Source organism: Artemia sp. Qi Xiang Cuo, chromosome 7 (genome assembly GCF_049724085.1).
Source record: "Artemia sp. Qi Xiang Cuo chromosome 7, ASM4972408v1, whole genome shotgun sequence".
Lineage (NCBI taxonomy): Eukaryota > Metazoa > Arthropoda > Branchiopoda > Anostraca > Artemiidae > Artemia > Artemia sp. Qi Xiang Cuo.
The window spans coordinates 82241468-82260536 of record NC_142800.1 but is presented as its reverse complement, the minus strand read 5'-3'; the positions used below and the strand labels follow the sequence as shown (position 1 = coordinate 82260536).

At 37.8% G+C, this 19069-nt stretch overlaps 1 protein-coding gene across 2 annotated transcripts in view; it reads left to right on the top strand.

Annotated features, from left to right (window-relative positions):
• Window positions 1-19069, top strand: part of LOC148950763 (recQ-like DNA helicase Blm) — a 225769-nt gene that overhangs the window by 15054 nt on the left and 191646 nt on the right. For both annotated transcript variants that reach the window (XM_089091738.1, XM_089091737.1), the window contains exon 2: window positions 2633-3178. In XM_089091738.1, the coding sequence (XP_088947864.1) occupies window positions 2633-3178 (546 nt within the window). The remainder of the gene's footprint in view (window positions 1-2632; window positions 3179-19069) is intronic.

Sequence of the window (19069 nt, the reverse complement as noted above, 5' to 3'; positions counted from 1 at the left end):
TTCGCCAAATTCATCCAATGAAAAATTTGACGTAGTCATTTTTTTCAGCATAGTGAAAAGGTACATTAATTATGTCTTTGAATATGACAACCCCACAACAAACCTCAGAGCCAGTGTTGTAAGTTATGCCCGGGGGCATATAAGATTTCTTTGGAAGGGGTGGTCGTATAAACTTTACAAGAGGTCGATTAAATTTGGAAGTCAGAAGTTTATGCTCCATTTTAAGAATTAAAAGGTATAGAGGGTAGCACCATTCCTGACACCCTCTTTTGACCTACCACGTCCGAGTTAAATTGTGAGATAGCCATTCTTTTCACAGTAGTCCAAAAAACATATAACAATGCCTTCGAGGTGGACACAACATCCTAGAGCCCATGGACAAGGATTGTAAGTCATACCCCAGGGCATACAAGATTCTTATGAAACGGGTGAAGGTATAAACTTCAGATCAGATTGGGCTCAATTGATTGGAAGTCGGAGGTTCTAGTGCCCTTTTTAAGAATCAAAAGTGAATGGAGGGCAACAAACCCCTCCCCAAGCCTCATATTCCCAAAAACACATCCGATCACAATTTTAAGAGAGTTATTTTGTTCAGCATTGTTGAAATGTCCAGTATTATGTCTTTGGGATGTCAACCTCCCCAAAGTCCTCAGACAAGGGCTGCAATTAAGCACTTCATGCATTGTTTATATATACTAGATGTCATTGAGAAAGGTAGGCTATGCATGTTTTAACTTTACTCCCAAAAAAGACAAAAGGCACTCAAGCGAACCTTTCAGAGAATGTTGAGGGGAGTGTTGAAATAAATCAAAATACGTTATGTATAACTTAGAATTTTTTTAGTTTATAATTTTTTTCGAAGTAAGAATTTTTTATAACTTAGTATTTGTTTTGCACTTAGAAATTTTTGAACACTAAGAGGTGAAACCAAGACCAGAGGAGTTTTTTGAGATTTTTCATAGGCCAGAGTTCATTTTTTTAACGACATTCTAACAGCATGGAAAAGAACGAATATTGAATGCCTCGTTGTTTACGCTAAAAGATGAAACCAAAACCAGAGGAGTTTTGAGGTTTTGAATAGTTCAAAGATGCAACAATAGGACACTTCTTTTATTTTTCCGTTTATTCAACTATAAACTAAGGAACTACACTAAAACTAGAGACGAACAGAAGTTGTTCCGTATATGAGGAAGCAAATATCTACTTATTGCCTCGCTCTTTACGCTAAGAGATGAAACCAAAACCAGTGGTGTTTTTGAGATTTTTCATAGGCCAGATTTTATTTTTCTTAATGACATTCTAATAACATATCTACCAAACATCTCCTGTCCCTCAAATGTTAGTCGACAGTCCTTTCCAATTTCAACTGCTACATTGGGGGCTCTTATCTTCATATCATCACCATCAAGTCCTTCAAGTTGCAATAGTGCAGAACCACTGATTTTTAATAATAGAAAACTTTTCGAACTTGAATCAATGTAAACTAATCAAATGCCTATGTGGAATTGTGATACTAAGTAACTACCATCAAATTTTTAGACTAATAATCACGTGATGCTCGCCAGATGTTCATGTCCATGTCATTACAACATCCAGGTACGGCATTTACGACATGGGGCTGTGATAGTAGAGCAACAATATTCTATGGCATGTCTTGTTTCCAGGAACGTTGTCATCTCAAAGACCAGATGCGATGGGAATGGATATTCCAATTGCCCCTAGTATACCCCCTATGTGTGTGACTGGAATGGTGGGATAAATGTGTGATAGGATTCGTTAAAGGGATACTACTTGAGCTGTTAGTAGTAGTACTAGTTTAGTCAAAATAACTTGTTGGCTGGTTATTATTTAATTATTAATAGGCACATACAGTAAAGATTAGCAGTTGAATGGTCAAACTTCTGTTTTATATTAATTGGTTGTTTCATTCCTCCTTTGGATGTAGACCGATGTCATGTTAAGTTTTGTGTAAATTGGTTTTTATTTTTTTTGGTTTTTTTTTCAAATTTACGTGTTTTAATAGCGTGCGTACTTTTAGATTTTCTTTTGACAATATTTGCAAACAAGAGGAAAACTATTGGATTATTCTCCTGCCAAAGGGTTAGACCTTTATTTTTGAAAATAATAGTAAAACACTGAAAAGTTATAAGATAAATCTTTCTGCTACACATTTAAGCTTTCCGCTTAAATGTGTATCTTGCTCTTTTTTTCCAAAATGAGTTACAAAGCTTGAACTTCTCTCTTGATGCTTGGGTTTTCTGTGAGGGGTCTAAGATCATCACTGTCTTTTCAATTTCAGAATGAGTAAATTCAAACTTGTTTCTAAGGAGGGGGTTCAGGTTTGTTAGGAAAATCCCGAAAGCATGCAAGTCATGCGATAGTACTAAGATACTTGTAAAAATCTGGAAATATAATGGGTGGGGGGTCAAAATGTGATTTTATTTAAAAAGAAATGTTAGCAGATATCCACAATTAAAAAAAAAAAAATATGGGGAGATCTCCAGACCTCGTCTCCCTCTCTCTGGACAAGCTCTTCTTGTATAAAGCGCATAGTGGAATATACGGTATATTATCATTTATAGTATATTTACATCAATCATAGCGTATAATGTAGATTTTTTTATTTTTCTAGGTAAGAGACAAAGTATTTCTGCCGATTCAACTGTCAGCTATACTGGCTCTTTTAGTAAACCGTCAACTAGGACCAGGTCTGGTCCTAAATTGAAACCAAAATTCCCCTTTTTCCCAAAAGAGGGATCATTGAACTCAAATAAATCACCAGGTACGCTACCTGCTTCGAAATTGTCTGTTTTAGAAAAAAAGACAAGATTTTGGGGTGATTGGAATAGTGAGCCACCGAATAAATTAGGTGCTGAATATGATGATATTATTGCTAATATAGAATCTATTCAAATGATTCCTATCCAGACTTTTAAGCCCCTAAAGGAAACGGAAGAGATTTGTGGTACTTTGACTCAGAAGAAGTCACTTTCGAGTGAAAATACCCCCGAAGAAACTCATAAGAATACATCCGATGAAAAGACAAAAGAATATTTAAGCGATGATGGAAATATAGTTTTAAAGGCAAAAAAGAAAAAACGTAAACAGTTAGCATTCGACAGTGATGAAGAATATAAGGATATACCTCTCACTTTAGACGATCCAGGAGATTTGAAAGGTATTTATAAAATATTTATTTTAACTATTCCCATTTTTTTATTATATGCCTGTATTCTTTTTTTCTTTGAAACTGGTGAAAGTAGAAAAATATGTTTAAATTTGTAATTAACCATTTTAGATTTTATCACTTTTATCGTACAAAACATGCTTTTCTTCTGCTGTCTGTTAGGGGAGCAACATTGCAAAGGATTGAATTCTTTACTAGATCTTTAGAACTTATTTATTATATAAAGAATCAGTGTAAGGACAAATAATTTTTGTGTTATAGCAGAAACAATATTCTATAAAATCAAACTATAAAAAAACGAGTTTTATTGGAAGAAATGAAGCTTGAGGGGATGGCAACCCCGGTCCCTCACATTTTAGCACACGATTTAACAATAGATCGAAAAATCTTTCTTTGTATGAAAGTAAAGAGTGGTTTTCAATGTTATACAAGCAGACATTATCCTGTGTAGTTTTGGGTTTACTGTTCTATTGGTCCCATAGTCTTTTCAGTAAAATTTTTGTACCTTGTTGGCCATATTGTTGTATTTTATAACACTGTCAAAATAGCACTATCAATGCTTCAGTGCAATTTTCTATTGCTCTTCACCTCTGTTTCAAAAGTCCTTTCTTTGTTTAATCAAACAGTTTGTTGTTACGAACTGTAAGTGCGCCAAGGGGCCAAGCGACTCGGCCAAATAGTAACTAAAACGTTAAAAAAAAACTTTGATAACAATTAGTACACGACAAGAATTGGCCTTTTATGCTGATTCCAAATAAATAAAATTCATTAAGTTTATTGTTACTCATCAAAAGCGACACCCCTGAGAAAATTTTCCTCATTTTGGAAAAAGGAGGGAAACACCTCCAAAATGTCCAGCTATCATAGGCAGCGCTATAGGTAAAGAACGGCGTGGGTACAACGTATTATTTTTATTTCGTGGTCTTAGACCAGGGCACTTCGTATCGAAGGAGTTGTCGTAGAAACTTCGAAAAGGGCTCATTTGATTGGAAATTGGAGTGGCTAGTGCCCTTTTTATTAGTCGAAAGTAATTGGAGGGCAACTGGCCCCCCCACACCCCGCGTTCCCCCACACACATCCAATCAGAAGTTATGAGATAGCCATTTTGTTCACCATAGTTGATTTCCTGATAGGAAATATGTTTTTGAGGAGGACACTCCCCCACAACCCTCTGGGCAAGGGTTTTAATTTATGCCCTGGGGGCATATAAGAACGATGTTGGCACAATGTATTATTTATTATTTTTTCCTTTAGAGCCGCAAACTTCGTATCGAAGAAGTTGTCGTTGAACTTCGAAAAGGGCTCATTCAATTGGAAATTGGAGTGGCTTGTGCCCTTTTTAACAGTCGAAATTGATTGTAAGGCAACTAACACCTCTTCCACGCCCACCATTTCCCGAAACACATCGAATCAAAATTTTGAGATAGGTATTTTGTTCAGATTAGTTGGTTTCAAGATAGAAATTTTATTTTTGAGGAGAACACTCCTCCACAGCCCTCAGGGTACGGGTTGTAAGTTATGCCCTGGGGGCATATAAGGTTTTTATAGAAGGTGTTGTCGTAGAAACTTCAAAAAGGGCTCATTCGATTGGAAATTCAAAGGGCTAGTGCCATTTTTAATAGTCGAAAGTGATTGGAGGGCAACTAACCCCTCTCTCACGCCCACCTTTTCTCGAAACACATCCAATAAAAATTTTGAGATAGCCATTTTATTCAACGTAGTTTTAAGTTTTGGAATTTAGGTCTTTGAGGATAACCACCCCCCCCCCACACAGCCCACAGGGAAAGGGTTGAAGTTATGCCCAGGGGGCAGGTACGGTTCTTATAGAAAGATGTGATATAAAGACTTCAAAAAGGGCTCATTCAAATAGATATTTAAAGAGCCAATGCCCTCTTTATTAGATAAAAATGATTGTAGGGCAAATAACACCTGTCCCACGCCCACCATTTCCCCAACACATCCAATCAAAATTTTGAGATAGCTATTTTGTTCCAGGCAGTACAAAGTTCAATAAATTATACCTTAGAGCAAGACACTTTCCCACAGTCCTCAGGGCAAGGGTTATAAGTTATGCCCTGGGGGTATAAATGGTTTTTGTTGGAATCTTTGTTGTAGAAACTTTAAAAAGGGCTCATTCGATGGAAATTCAAAGGGCTAGTGCACTTTTTTAATAGTCAAAAGGGATTTGAGGGCTACTAACTCCCCTCTCACGCCCATCTTTTCCCCAAACACATCCAATCGAAATTTTTAGATAGCCATTTTGATCAGCTTAGTTTATTTCCAGATAGAAATTATGTTTTTGAGGACGACACTCCCCCACAGCCCTCAGGACAAGGGTTGTAAGTTATGCCCTGGGGGCATATAGGGTTTCTATAGAAAGCATTGCCGTAGAAACTTCGAAAAAGGCTCATTCGATATGAAATTCAAAGGGCTAGTGCCCTTTTTAATAGTCGAAAATGATTGGAGGGCAACTAACCCCCCTCTCGCGCCCACCTTTCCCCCTAACACATCCAATCGAAATTTCAAAATAGCCATTTTGTTCAACGTAGTTGAAAGTTCTGGAAATTAGTTCTTTGAGGATGGCTATTTTTTGGAAAATATTTTTTTGAGGAGGACACTCCCCCAAAGCCCTCAGGGCAAGGGTTATAAGTTATGCTCTGGGGACATATAAGGTTTTTATTGAACGCGTTGTCGTAGAAACTTCAAAAAAGGCTCATTCAATTTGAAATTGAAAGGACTAGTGCCCTTTTAATAGTAAAATAGTCGTTATAGTCGTAGAAACTCAAAAAGGGCTCATTCGATTGCAAATTGAAAGGCCTAGTGCCGTTTTTTATAGTAGAAAGGGATTTGAAGGCTTGACAATTTTATATTAAATATAAATTAGGTAATAATGTATGATTTTTTGTTGTTGTTGTTGTTTAGACCAGGGCACTTCGTATCGAAGGAGTTGTCCTAGGAACTTCGAAAAGGGCTCATTCGATTGAAAATAGAAAGGGCTGCTGCTCTTTTTAATAGTCGAAAGTGATAGGAGGGGAACTTATCCCGCTCCCACGCCAACCCTCCCATTTGCCTTTATGTTTAAAAACTAAATGTTGCCTTAAGATTAAATCAAAATGCACTCTGTTAATGGTAATTCCCAATAAGGCTTATCAGCAGTATCCCAAGAACGACTGAGGGTATTATGTTCAAACTTTTGGGACTAGGCCTACTTCTGGTCTTAAAATTTAACCAAGTCAAAATAGCGTAAGTGTATCCAAGCTATCAAAGAAAGTAAGAAGATTTTTTTGCGAATGGTATCAAGTTTTCCATTTCAAGTCAGCTAGAGGATTTATGAAACGAAATTAAACACTACTCTTTGTGTCCAGATTTTTAAAAGAGTGTATGTTGTTAAAAATTGCTGAAAATTTTTCTCCAGCATACAAATAGCAGGCCAAACTAAAAATTCTTAAAAAAAACGAAAAGATTTAAAGTATTATTTTCTTTTTCATTGAAAAGACTGAGTCAATATAAAACGAACAGAAATTAATTAAAAAAAACTTTTTCCACGAAATAAGTTTTTCAAAGAAAAGTAAATAACTCCATTAAACAAAAAATGAACAAAAATAAAATCAAATAATCTGCCAAGCGTGAAAATTCCACAAATCAGCATCGATAAATAAATGAAACCCAAAACTAAGATAAATCAAAATAAATACCTGACTCAAACTCGAAATGAACAGAAATTAACAGAAGTTGGACTCAAAACAACTCTGCCTTCCCAAGGCCAGAACATAATTTGCACTTTACTGAAAATAATACAAATGATTGTGCTTTGTCAGTTTAATATACATATACTGATATTTAGTAATCAAAATGTTAATATATTTGATTTATTAAAGTTATAACATTTATATTATTTTCAGTAAAGTGCAAATTATGTTCTTGCCTTGGGAAGGCATAGGGGTTTTGAGCCCAACTTATGTTAATTTCTGCTCGTTTTGAGTTTGACTCGGTTATTTATTAATATTTCTGCTTCTTTTGGGTGTCATTTATTTATCGATGCTTTCTTGTGGTAGTTTCACGCTGGGTAGATTATGTGATTTTATTTTTGCTCGTTGTTTTTCTAATTGAGGTATTTACTTTTCTTTGAAAAACTTATTTTGTGGAAAAAGTTTTTTTTTTATTAATTTCTTTCTGCCAGGGTCAGTATTTTTATAACACCTCGGAAAATGCCCATCCTCCACGGAAACTACCCCCGCACGCAACCCGCTTGAAACTCTAGGTGGGTGGGCCTACTAGGCTTAGGTTGGTTGTTTGCCTGCGAGTCTAGGTGACTTGTCGTTCAAGTAATTTTTAATTAATTTTGTGTTAGTGTAATTGTCTAAGCTTATACATCGGGTAACCCACATGGGACTATAGGCAGGTGGGCCTATTATGCTTAGGTCGCTTGTTCACCTGCGAGTCCAGGCAACTTCAGTCCTTCTTTGACCGAGTTTTATGCAACCTATGCCTAACAGACCTGCCCACCTAGAGTATCAGGCGGGTAGATTTCCCCCAGAATATCTCCACATGTTGAATGGAGTTGTTAATGAGAAAGTAAGACAAAACGAATCTCGTGTATGAATACTGGAAAATTTATCCCGTATAAAATATCCACTAGAAAGTCCACCCTCGAAAAATTCCCTTCCAATGGAAAATTCTCCCCATTAAAATTCTGTCCCCAGGAAATCCACCCCCTAAAAATAAAAGTCTGTATACGTCCCAATAACAAATACTATATGTAAAAAATGGGTAAGTGTCATAACTTGTAGCCCTTCTTCCAGAGACTTAGGGGGCGGGGGCATATCATCCCGAAAGGTACAGTTATTGAATTTTTCAACGATGCTGAACAAATGGTTATCTCGAAGTTTTATTTGGACGACATTAGGGAAAAAAGGTGTGGGATGGGGGCTAGTTGTCCTTCAATATTTTTCGTCACTTAAAAAGAACACCAGAACTTTTAATTTAAGTTCAAATGAGCTCTCTCCCAATCTTCTTGAACCATTGGTTCGAATTGATCACCCATGGGAAGAATAAAGAAATCATAGGCAGCGAGCTAGTGCCGCCTAAGTAAAGGACGATGTGGGCACAATGTTTGTTTTTTCCATACCCAGGCACTTCGTATCGAAGGAGTTGTCGTAGGAACTTCGAAAAGGGCTCATTCGATTGGAAATTGAGACTTCTAGTGCTCTTTTTAATAGTCGAAAGTGATTGGAGAGCAACTCCAATCACAGTCGAGAGTGATTGGAGAGCAACAGCCCCCTCCCCCATGTCCATCATTCCCCCAAACACATCCAATCAATATTTTGATATAGCCATTTTGTTTAGCGTAAATGATCTCCAGACAGAAAATATGTTTTTGAGGAGGACACTCCCCCACAACCCTCGGGGCAAGGGTTTTAAGTTATGCCCTGAGGGCATATAAGAACGACGTTGCCACAATGTATCATTTATTTTTTTTTCCTTTAAATCAGGGCACTTCATATGGAATGGGTCGCCGTAGAAACTTCAACAGGCGCTCATTCCATTGGAAATTGAGAGTTCTAGTGCCCTTTTTAATAGTCGAAAGCGATTGGAGGGCAACTAGCCCCTCCATGTCCATCATTCCCCCAAACACATCAAATCAAGATTTTGAGATAGCCATTTTGTTCAGCTTAGTTGATCTCCAGACAGAAAATATGTTTTTGATGAGGACACTCCCCCACAACTCTCGGGGCAAGGGTTTTTAGTCATGCCCTGGGGGCATATAAGGTTTTTATAGAAGGCGTTGTCGTAGAGACTTAAAAACAGGCTCATTCGATTGGAAATTCAAAGGGCTAGTACCCTTTTTAATAGTCGAAAGTGATTTGAGGGCAACTAACCCCCCCACGCCCATCATTCCCCCAAACACATCCAATCGAAATTTTGAGACAGCCATTTTGTTCAGCGTAGTTGATTTCCTGATAGAAAATATGTTTTTGAGGAGGACACTCCCCCACAACCCTCAGGGCAAGGGTTTCAAGTTATGCCCTGGGGGCATATAAGGTTTTTATAGAATTTGTTGTCGTAGAAACTTCAAAAAAGGCTCATTTGATTGTAAATTCAAAGGGCTAGTGCCCTTTTTAATAGTCGAAAGTGATTGGAGTGCAACTAGCCCCTCCCCCACGCCAATCAGTCCCTCAAACACCTCCAATAAAAATTTTGAGATAGCCATTTTGTTCAGCGTAGTTTATTACCCGATAGAAAATATATTTTGGAGGAGGAAACCCCCCACAACCCTCAGGGCAAGGATTATAATTTATGCCCTGTGGGTATATAAGGTTTTTATTGAAATCTTTGTCGTAGAAACTTTAAACGTAGAAACTCATTCTATTTGAAATTCAAAGAGCTAGCACTCTTTTTGATAGTCGAAAGTGATTTGGGGGCAACTAACCCCCCTCTCACCCCCACCTTTTCCCCAAAAACATCTAATCAAACTTTTGAGATAGCTATTTTATTCAACGTAGTTGAAAGTTCTGATAATTAGGTCTTTGAGGATGCCAACCCCTCCCCCCACAGCCCTCAGTGCAAGGGTTGTAAGTTATTCCCTTGGTGCATATAAAGTTCTTATTGAAAGCTGTGTCGTAGAAACTTCAAAAGGGCTCATTTAATTGGAAATTGAAAGGCCTAGTGCCTTTTTTAATTGTTGGGAGTGATTGGATAGCGACTAACGCCCATCTCACGCCCACCATTTTCCCAAACACATCCAATCAAAATTTTTAGGTATCAATTTTGTTCAACGTAGTTGAAAGTTCTGGAATTTAGGTCTTTTAGGATGATAACCCCCTCAGAGCCCTCAGTGCAAGGGTTGTAAGTTATGCCCTGGGGACATATAAAGTTTTTATTGAAAGACTTTTCGTAGAAACTTCAAAAGGGCTCATTCAATAGGAAATTGAAAGGGCTAGTGCCTTTTTTAATAGTTGAAAGTGATTGGATAGCGACTAACGCCCCTCTCACGCCCACCATTTTCCAAAACACATCCAATCAAAATTTCGAGATATCCAATTATTTTCAACGTAGTTGAACGTTCTTGACATTAGGTCTTTTAGGATGATAACCCCCTCAGAGCCCTCAGTGCAAGGGTTGTAAGTTATGCCCTGGGGGCATATAACGTTTATATAGAAAGTTGTTGTATAAATAATCAAACAGTTCGTGGTAACGAACTGTAAGTAAGGAGCGACCCGGCTCAATGGTAACCAAAACTGTAGAAAACAGAATTTTGATACCAGTAGATGCATCAAAAGAATCATATTTTAGTGCTGATTTCAAATATATAAGTTTCATCAAGTGTAGTCCTACTTATCAAAAGTTACGTGCCTGAGAAAATTTGGGTGATTTTCGAAAAAAGGGGAAAAGACCCCCTAAAAATTATAGAACTCTAATGAAAATCACACCATCATATTCAGCGTATCAGAAAACCCTACTGCGGAGGTATTAAGCTACTATCTGCAAAAATGTAGAATTTTTCATTTTTTGCCATAAGAAAGTTCACGGATACGTATTTATTTGTATGTTTTTTTTCCCCAGGGTTGATCGTTTCCACCCAGTGGTCCCAGAATATTGTGGGAGGGCTTATTCAAACGGAATTTAAAAGTTCTAGTGCCCTTTTTAAGGGACCAAAAAAATGGAGGGCAGCTAGGCCCCCTCCTGCGCTCATTTTTTTTCCCAAAGTCACCCGATCAAAATTTTAAGATAGCCATTTTGTTCAGCATGGTCGAAAATATGATCACTATGTCTTTTAGGATGACTTAATCCCCCAAAGTCCCCGGGGGGAGGGCTGAAAGTTACCCAATGTTGACATATAGGCCTAGTATTGGTTATTGGGAAGTATACAGACGTTTTCAGAGGGGATTTTTTCTGGTAGTGGGGGGGGGGGGAGTGGGTCGGGGGTTATGTGGGAGGATCTTACCATGAAGGAAGTTTTCATGGGAGAAGGGACGTTTCTATGAAGGGGGCGCCGGATTTCCCAGCATTATTTAAAAAAAGATCAGAAATTATATATAAAAAAAACCAAATTTTTTTAACTGAAAGTAAGGGGCAACATCAACAATTAAAGCGACAGAAAACATGTCATATATGATTAAGTTCATCCCCTAGTTATTACCTCGTACTTTAAGGCAAAGATTATTATGTACTTTACTTTAGTCAGATTTAATTATTCTGATTAACGGCCTGTGTCAGTCAGAGGTCAGTTTTGAATCGACGGAACTACATTAAAACTTAAGCTTAAAGAGCATGGTATTCACTAGGGGACGAACCCTCTAATATACGTATTAAAAATTAAAATGAAGTTAAAATACTTAGTTTCCGTTGGATACTGTTCGTAGTGCTAGCTACCGCTGGCACCACTTATTGGGGTGTAAGTACGGGGGTCACCACTTATTGATGCAAAAATGGCGAAAAAGGTTGCTATGCCACTTACTCGAAGGGGAGAACCCCTTGTCGGCCCAAATGTTAGTGAGATTCCCGCTGTTACCCCAACGGTTCTGCAAATATCGGGTTTGGTACTACCCAATTTACAGTATACCATGTCCCAGGGTATGATAACGCGATCGAGTGGTCAAATGGCCACTTTCTAAAGCCAAATGTACCCGCCTTGGGTTACGGCTACAAAATCTCTTAACTATCTCCTTGGAGGTAACAAACCTCCCTGTCAATATAATAATGACGGTACCTCGTAGATCTATTCCTACCCTGCCTGGGTTACGAAAAATAGTACACAGTTTGTAGAAAATACCTTACTTGTATTCTTCCAAAAGGGTCACATATAACAATAGAAATATCCTTCCACAATCGGGGTCTAAACGTAGACTAACAAATAATAATAATTTTTACAGCACTGTTTGTATGGTTGGACCGTCACTTGGCCCAGCCAATCAGCTACCTCCCCATTCAAACCCAATTCATCCTCTTAGATTTATCTTTCAATTACTCCCAAACCAGGAAGTATAAAAATAACTTGGTTCAAAGCTTCCCTATTGCGAAACCATTATCGCTTAGTAACGGGAATTTAACCTGTCCTTTGAAATTATACTATAAGCAAACGTAATTAAGAAAACGAAAACAGGTCATTTATCTGAAAGGAAAAGAAACAGGGGTTTGGAACCCCAACATCTCCCCCGTAAGATAGATGACTGCCCACGCGCTACCTTGGTCCACCCTTACAAACATAACCATCTAACTTCAACTTTACAAAATCCATTTGCCTTCTCTCTTCCACCGCTTGGCTCTGAATCGGTCGTCCTTGACACGTCCCTACTGTAGGACCACCATGGTCTAAATCGTATAGCCTCCGCACTACATTTTGAAAGTTGAAATTTTCAAGTTTCGTAGGTAATGATTGTGCGCAGCACAATTCAAAAACACAAATTTTCTCGCTCTCACGAATTTACATTTGAGAGGAGCAGAGAATCAGTTTCTGGCCCATATGATGATGCCAGCCATCGTGAAAGATTTGGCTGCACTAGCCTCTTAATTTCCATCTGTGGAAACAACCCCACATCTCAATCAAAAAGTAAATTACCCCTTGGTATAATTTCAAATAATCTAAGGCCGAAAATGCAAAGGCCTGTGAAAACGATAAGAGTACTGGGAATGAAGTAACATTTTGAGCGAACCACGAATCACCATTTTTCTGGGTTCTCTCCCCTGGGATAATTAATGTGTGTTGATGCGTTGAAGCCAATTGAAGATGAAACTTGGATATATTTTTCACTGAATACAATTGTTCGGAAATAACTGTTGATTCCCATGAAGAATAACCGTTATGAAAAGGGCTACTGGACAATGGTTTGGGTGAAGTGTGAAGTGACTGAGAGAGAGTATCCCCCAAGGACTCCAGATCAGAAAGGCAAAATCTCGGTAAAGGGATCACAACTTGGCCGCCAGTGAGGGAAATGTGCATTGAGGGAAAGGGCTATCTTTTGCGACTTCCCGCAGGGGATCTTCCCCAAGGGATTCCTCCCCCTCATAAAGGAACAAACCCTCTTTTGAGTTGATAATACTAATCTCAGATTCCTTTCCAAGTTTTTCCAATCCGACTCGACATTCAATAACTCCCAACTGTCCCCCAACCTGTTCTAGGTCCTTCATCTCTATTTTGTAATCATCTTGTTTTATTCCCCATGGGCCTTGGACCTCTTTCCCCCTTATTATATATGTTATCAAGGCACAGCCCATCCAAAATTTTATTTTTCTCCCTATTATTTATGTTTTCGCCACTGCAGGCTGAATCTCCAAATGTTGTCTCTTTTCTATACTTTTCTTTTCATCTCTACTTTTCTCAATTCTGTCTTTCGCGCAAAATAATAAATCATTGTTAAATCTGATTTGGACTCCAGTGTCCACCATCTTTGACTGCATTACTTCATTGTAGCTCCGTTTAATATCTCTTTTCTCTCTTTTAGTCTTCTTTATTTTTACCGCAGAAACAAATATTTCGTTATCAAATGGGAATTGAACTCTGACATTTGGTTTTCCATATTCTACCAAAATTTCTCGAACTTTCCGATGAAAAACGCGTACAATAAATTTCGTCTCCTTTTTCTCTGGTTCAATCAGCGTTTCATTCTGGCAAACATTTTTCGGCGTCTCACACTCGTTAAAAGTATTCTCAAGTTTTCCATTTTCTGGGGATTTGGATTTCCGATTTCCGATATCTCCAAAGTCTCCTCCTACTAAAACATCCACTGCTAGAGTAGGTACTAAGCCTACTTTTATCGTTTTCTCTGGACCGTACCGTCGTTCCTTGCAATTTCTAATCTTACCCATGCAGACGGGCATTGGTGCTTATCTCCATAATAACATAATTTTGTAATACTATTTTTATGGTCTATTTCCGTCTTTTTAATTAGGTCCATTCGCACAAAAGTTTGCTCACTCCCTGGGTCAATTACCATTTGGGTCAATTTTCCGTTTAATTTTCCTCCTATTTTATGCGATTTCAAAAACTAGTCAATATTTCCTTGATTATGTGCTATAGCCAAATTCGACCTTTTAAAGGCTATTTTCTTTTCTTTATTATTGCAATTTGTATAAAAAGGGTCCGAGACATCAATTTTTACCAGATTATTATCATTTTAAGTATTAGGCATTTCTTTTTTTAGATAGGGCGGCGCAGCCTCCCAATTTGTTTTATGGGCCGGTTCACCTCCCCCCGTAGTTAACGGAGTTGTATATTTTCTCGTAAAATTGTTTAATGTTTGGTAATTTTGTTTTCTTGCAATTGATTCTTAGACAAATTATTATGGCTATCTGACAGCCTAGAAGTTAGTTGTGATAAAATCTCACTTTTTGGAATTAGACCTATCATGGTTCTTTTAAAATCTTGATATCTTTCTTCTTTCTCTCTAGCTATTTTATCATTCTCCTTTTTCGTACTCTGGCTATTCGATCAGCCTCTTCCTTTTGTTCTCTATCTATCCTAATATTCTTTTCTCTCTGCTCTCTAGCTATTTTTTCTTTATCTCTTTCTTGACTATCTTTTTCAATTTTGTCCATACGGGCCTGATGAAGTATTTCATTGGCTTGCCTATCTTTTTCAATTTGATTTATTCTTTCTTGTCTATCTTTCTCTCTTTCTTGTCTATCTTTCTCTCTTTGTTCCCTTTCTTTCCTATCTCTTTCGTCATCTCTGGCTTTTCTTTCAGCCTCTATGCGTTCTTGTCTTTCCTCCTCTATTTTCTCTTCTACTATTTTATGTAAAGTAGAGGTATATACTTTTTGCGGTCTAGAATTTTTCTTAATTAACAGAAGAACCCTACGAATAATTTCCATCTGAAATTTGTCAACCCTCTTATTTAACTCTTCGTAGGGTTTAAATTTTTCTCTCAGTGCTGTTTCGTACGCCTTGTACATAACAGCGATATTGTATAGTCGCTTTCTTTCGTTTTCCTTAAAAATTTCTTTAAATATTTCTAAGCTCTTTTTATCAGCCTCCGTAGGAATTTTGATAGCAATATCTTCTGCCTTGCTATTTCCGTTGAATTTTGCTACTTTTAACCAAAGCTCCGTATTGCTATGATCAATATCTTTAGACAAGATTCTTTTTAGAAACTCTTGGTTGCTAAATATCTTAGAACGACTATTTAATCTATAGCTAGCCTTTTTAAGGTTAGTTGGTCTCCATACATCCGGAAGCCAGAAATTTTTCGGTTGATCTCTCTCAAAAGCCTCCAACTGAGCATTTTCTTCTCCACTTCTGCGTTTCTTTTCTTTCATGTCTCTTTCTTTATAGGCTACTCTAGCCCTTTCGTCCTGTTTTCTATTCTTTCTAATTTCATCTTTCTCAGCCTGCATTTTCCCCTCATATTCTCGGTGCTCTCTCTCAAAGGCCTCCATATTAGCCTTTCTTTCTATTTTCCTACTTTTTCTATGGGCTTCACTCGCCTTTCTCGATATTGAGTTAATATCATCTCAGTCCGACATAATTTCAGAATTCCGTTAACTTCAAATTACCTCTTTAATCTAAATGAAAATTCTTTTATCCATTTAACTTCCAGCTTCCCGCGAAAAATTGTTTTTGACACACAATAATTTTAGCCTTATATTTTTGAATACTAATTAGTTGCCCGATATACTGATTCGTAAATTTTTTGATTATCATCTCGCAAGGTACAGCCCATAATAGATCTTCATAATTGTATTAATTGATTCAGTATTTCTTTCTTTTCTCTTTATATGTAACCACAATAGGCTACTATCACTATGTAGGCTAACTTGACTAGTCTCTTCGAAAACACGGAATTCTTTTATTATCAAGCTGTTAATAATTCCTGTTCTTGCTGCCACCAATGTTCGTAGTGCTAGCTACCGCTGGCACCACTTATTGGGGTGTAAGTACGGGGGTCACCACTTATTGATGAAAAATGGCGCAAAAAGGTTGCTTTGCCACTTACTCGAAGGGGAGAACCCCTTGTCGGCCCAAATGTTAGTGAGATTCCCGCTCTTACCCCAACGGTTCTGCAAATATCGGGTTTGGTACTACTCTATTTACAGTATACCCTGTCCCAGGGTATGATAACGCGATCGAGTGGTCAAATGGCCATTTTCTAAAGCCAAATGTACCCGCCTTGGGTTACGGCTAGAAAATCTCTTTACTCCCTCCTTTAAGGTAGTAAATCTCTCTGTCAATATTATAGCGAAGGTCCCTCGTAGCTCGGTTTCTACCCTGTCTTGACTACGACAGACAGTACACAATTTGTATAAAATACCTTACATACATTCTTCCAAAAGGGTCACATATAACAACAGAAATATCCTTCCCCAATCGGGGTCAAAACGTAGACTAACAAATAATAATAATTTTTACAGCACTGCTTGTATGGTTGGACCGTCACTTGGCCCAGCCAATCAGCTACCTCCCCATTCAAACCCAATTCATCCTCTTAGATTTATCTTTCAATGACTCCCAAACCAGGAAGTATAAAAATAACTTGGTTCACAGCTTACCTATTGCAAAACCACTATCGCTTAGTAACGGGAATTTAACCTGTCTTTTGAAATTATACTATAAGCAAATGTAATTAAGAAAACGAAAACAGGTCATTTATCTGAAAGGAAAAGAAACAGGGGTTGGAAGCCCAACAGATACAAATTTAGTTTCGGCAATATCCAAACAATTGCTATAATGGGAAGATCCAATTAATCCACTCACTTCCATGTCGGAGATGAATAATCTAAAGAATCACAATTAGGATGATCAAAAGTAGTGCTTCTGATATATTTATTTAATCATTTATTCGTTTTCCATTCAATTTCAATGTTTCAAGCATTCTCCCATAAGAATTATTCCTGGTGCACTTTGTTCTATTTTAATTCATACATATTAAATCAAATGTTCTCCAATAGCTAAGTAAAGAGCGATGCTGGCACAGCGTGTTAATTTTCTGTTTCTGACCAGGGCACTTTGTGTAGGAAGAGTTGTCGTAGAAACTTCAAAAGTGGCTCATTCGACTGGATATTGAAAATGCTAGTGCCCTTTTTAAGAGCCAAAAGTGACTGGAATTATTCTCCCCCTATGCTCATAATTTTTCCAAACAGATGCAATAAAAACTTGGAAATATCCATTTTGTTCAGCATATTTGAAAGGTCCAGCCACCATGGCTTAGAGAATGATAACTCCCCGTAGCCCTCAGGACAGGGGCTTAAAATGAAGTTAGAACACTTGGTTTTGCTGGCTGCAAAATTAGCTTCAGCAATATCCAAACAGATTACATAACGGGACTGTACAATTAATCCGCTTGCTTCCATGTCACAAATGAAATAGTCTAAGAAAATCCCAATTAGTGAAACCTAAAGAGGTGCTTGTGTTATATTTAGTTATTCTTGTCTTCAATTTTTGTTACTTGTGTATTATACCGAACACACATATATTTGGACTGCGTCTCTTGGAATATAGCCATAAAACTTATTTAGTTTGCAATGTATAGTGATAGAGAGTATATGTGCAGGACAACCGGTAGCAGATTTTTAGTGGAGGTCCCCAACTGAAGAGCAGTAACTTTACTTCAACAAATTCAGATAAACATTGAGCCAGAATCAACAATCGTTTCCGATTGTTGGAGGGGCTTCAACAAAGCTGAGCTGGAACAATCAGAATTCACGCACTTGACTCTGAATCACGCTTATAATTTTGTCGAGCCAGAAACCGACGCATCTCCTCAACTAGTAGAGAGAATGAAAGGTTCTACAAAGTGGAAGAATAAACAGCACCAAAGTACAGCCCACCATCATTTGAAGTCATATCTAGCTGTATACATGTGGCGTGCGGTAGTGACGGCAGAAGGCAGAGATCCTTTCAATGCGATTCTTACTGGCAGCTATGCATTCTGGGGGGCCTGCTTTCCATAATTCTCCGGTTTAGTTCCCATAATTTTGTTAATAAAGTATTATATTTTCGTTATATTTTGGTATATTTCATTAAGATTAACCTAACTTCACTTCTAACTCCAAACTTTTCGTTTTAAAAAACTTGTTTCTTCTATTTAATTTTCTTTAGATTAATGCTAAATCAACTTCTTAGGGGAACAGCTTTTTTAAGGTTTTGATTTTAAAGTTTAGAGAAATAACGCAATAACATTCATTAATTATTTTACTTTTAAAACAGCATTATAAAAAAGTGTCTTGTCTTCTGGGCTATTTATTTTGGTGGCCTAGATCCTATATGCCTCGTAAACTTTAACTTGCATATGAATGCCAACATTGTGAAACCTTTAAAATTAGTTTTTATAATGTTCAAATGTTCAGGCCAAAGGGACTCACAATCGAGTGAGTTGAAAGCTGCTTTAAAGTCAACAAATGCAATACATGCAGTACGCTGGAACTCGCGAGCTTTCTTGATGACCTGTTGAATAGTGTATATCTGCTCGGTCGTGGATCTATTGGCAACGAAATCTGCCTGCTCAATCCGGCGGCACTTACGAATGAACTGGATATTCTTATCAAGCAACGTCATAGTGAATAGTTTGCCAGACACTGATATGAGGGTAATTCCTCTGTAATTCGAGCAATCGCTACGGCTACCTTTCTGCTTCCATAGAGGAAGGGTCTTCCCTTCCTTCCATTCTTCAGGTATCAATTCGGTTGACCAGACGAGGGAGAACAGCATGTGCAGCCAAAGTAGCATTGCCAGTCCTCCAAACTTTAGCAGCTCGACGATGATCCCGCAAGTTCCTGGTGCCTTGTTTTTCTTCACTCTCCGCAGGGCATTTTGTATCTCTTCTACCGAGGGAGGATCTGGCTCTGGTAGATTTTTATATGTTGTTTGCTGAGTGGATGTAGTTAGGTTGGGGTCAACGTTGATTTTTTCGGCGTTTAATAGCTTTGCGAAGTGCTCCCTCAATCGAT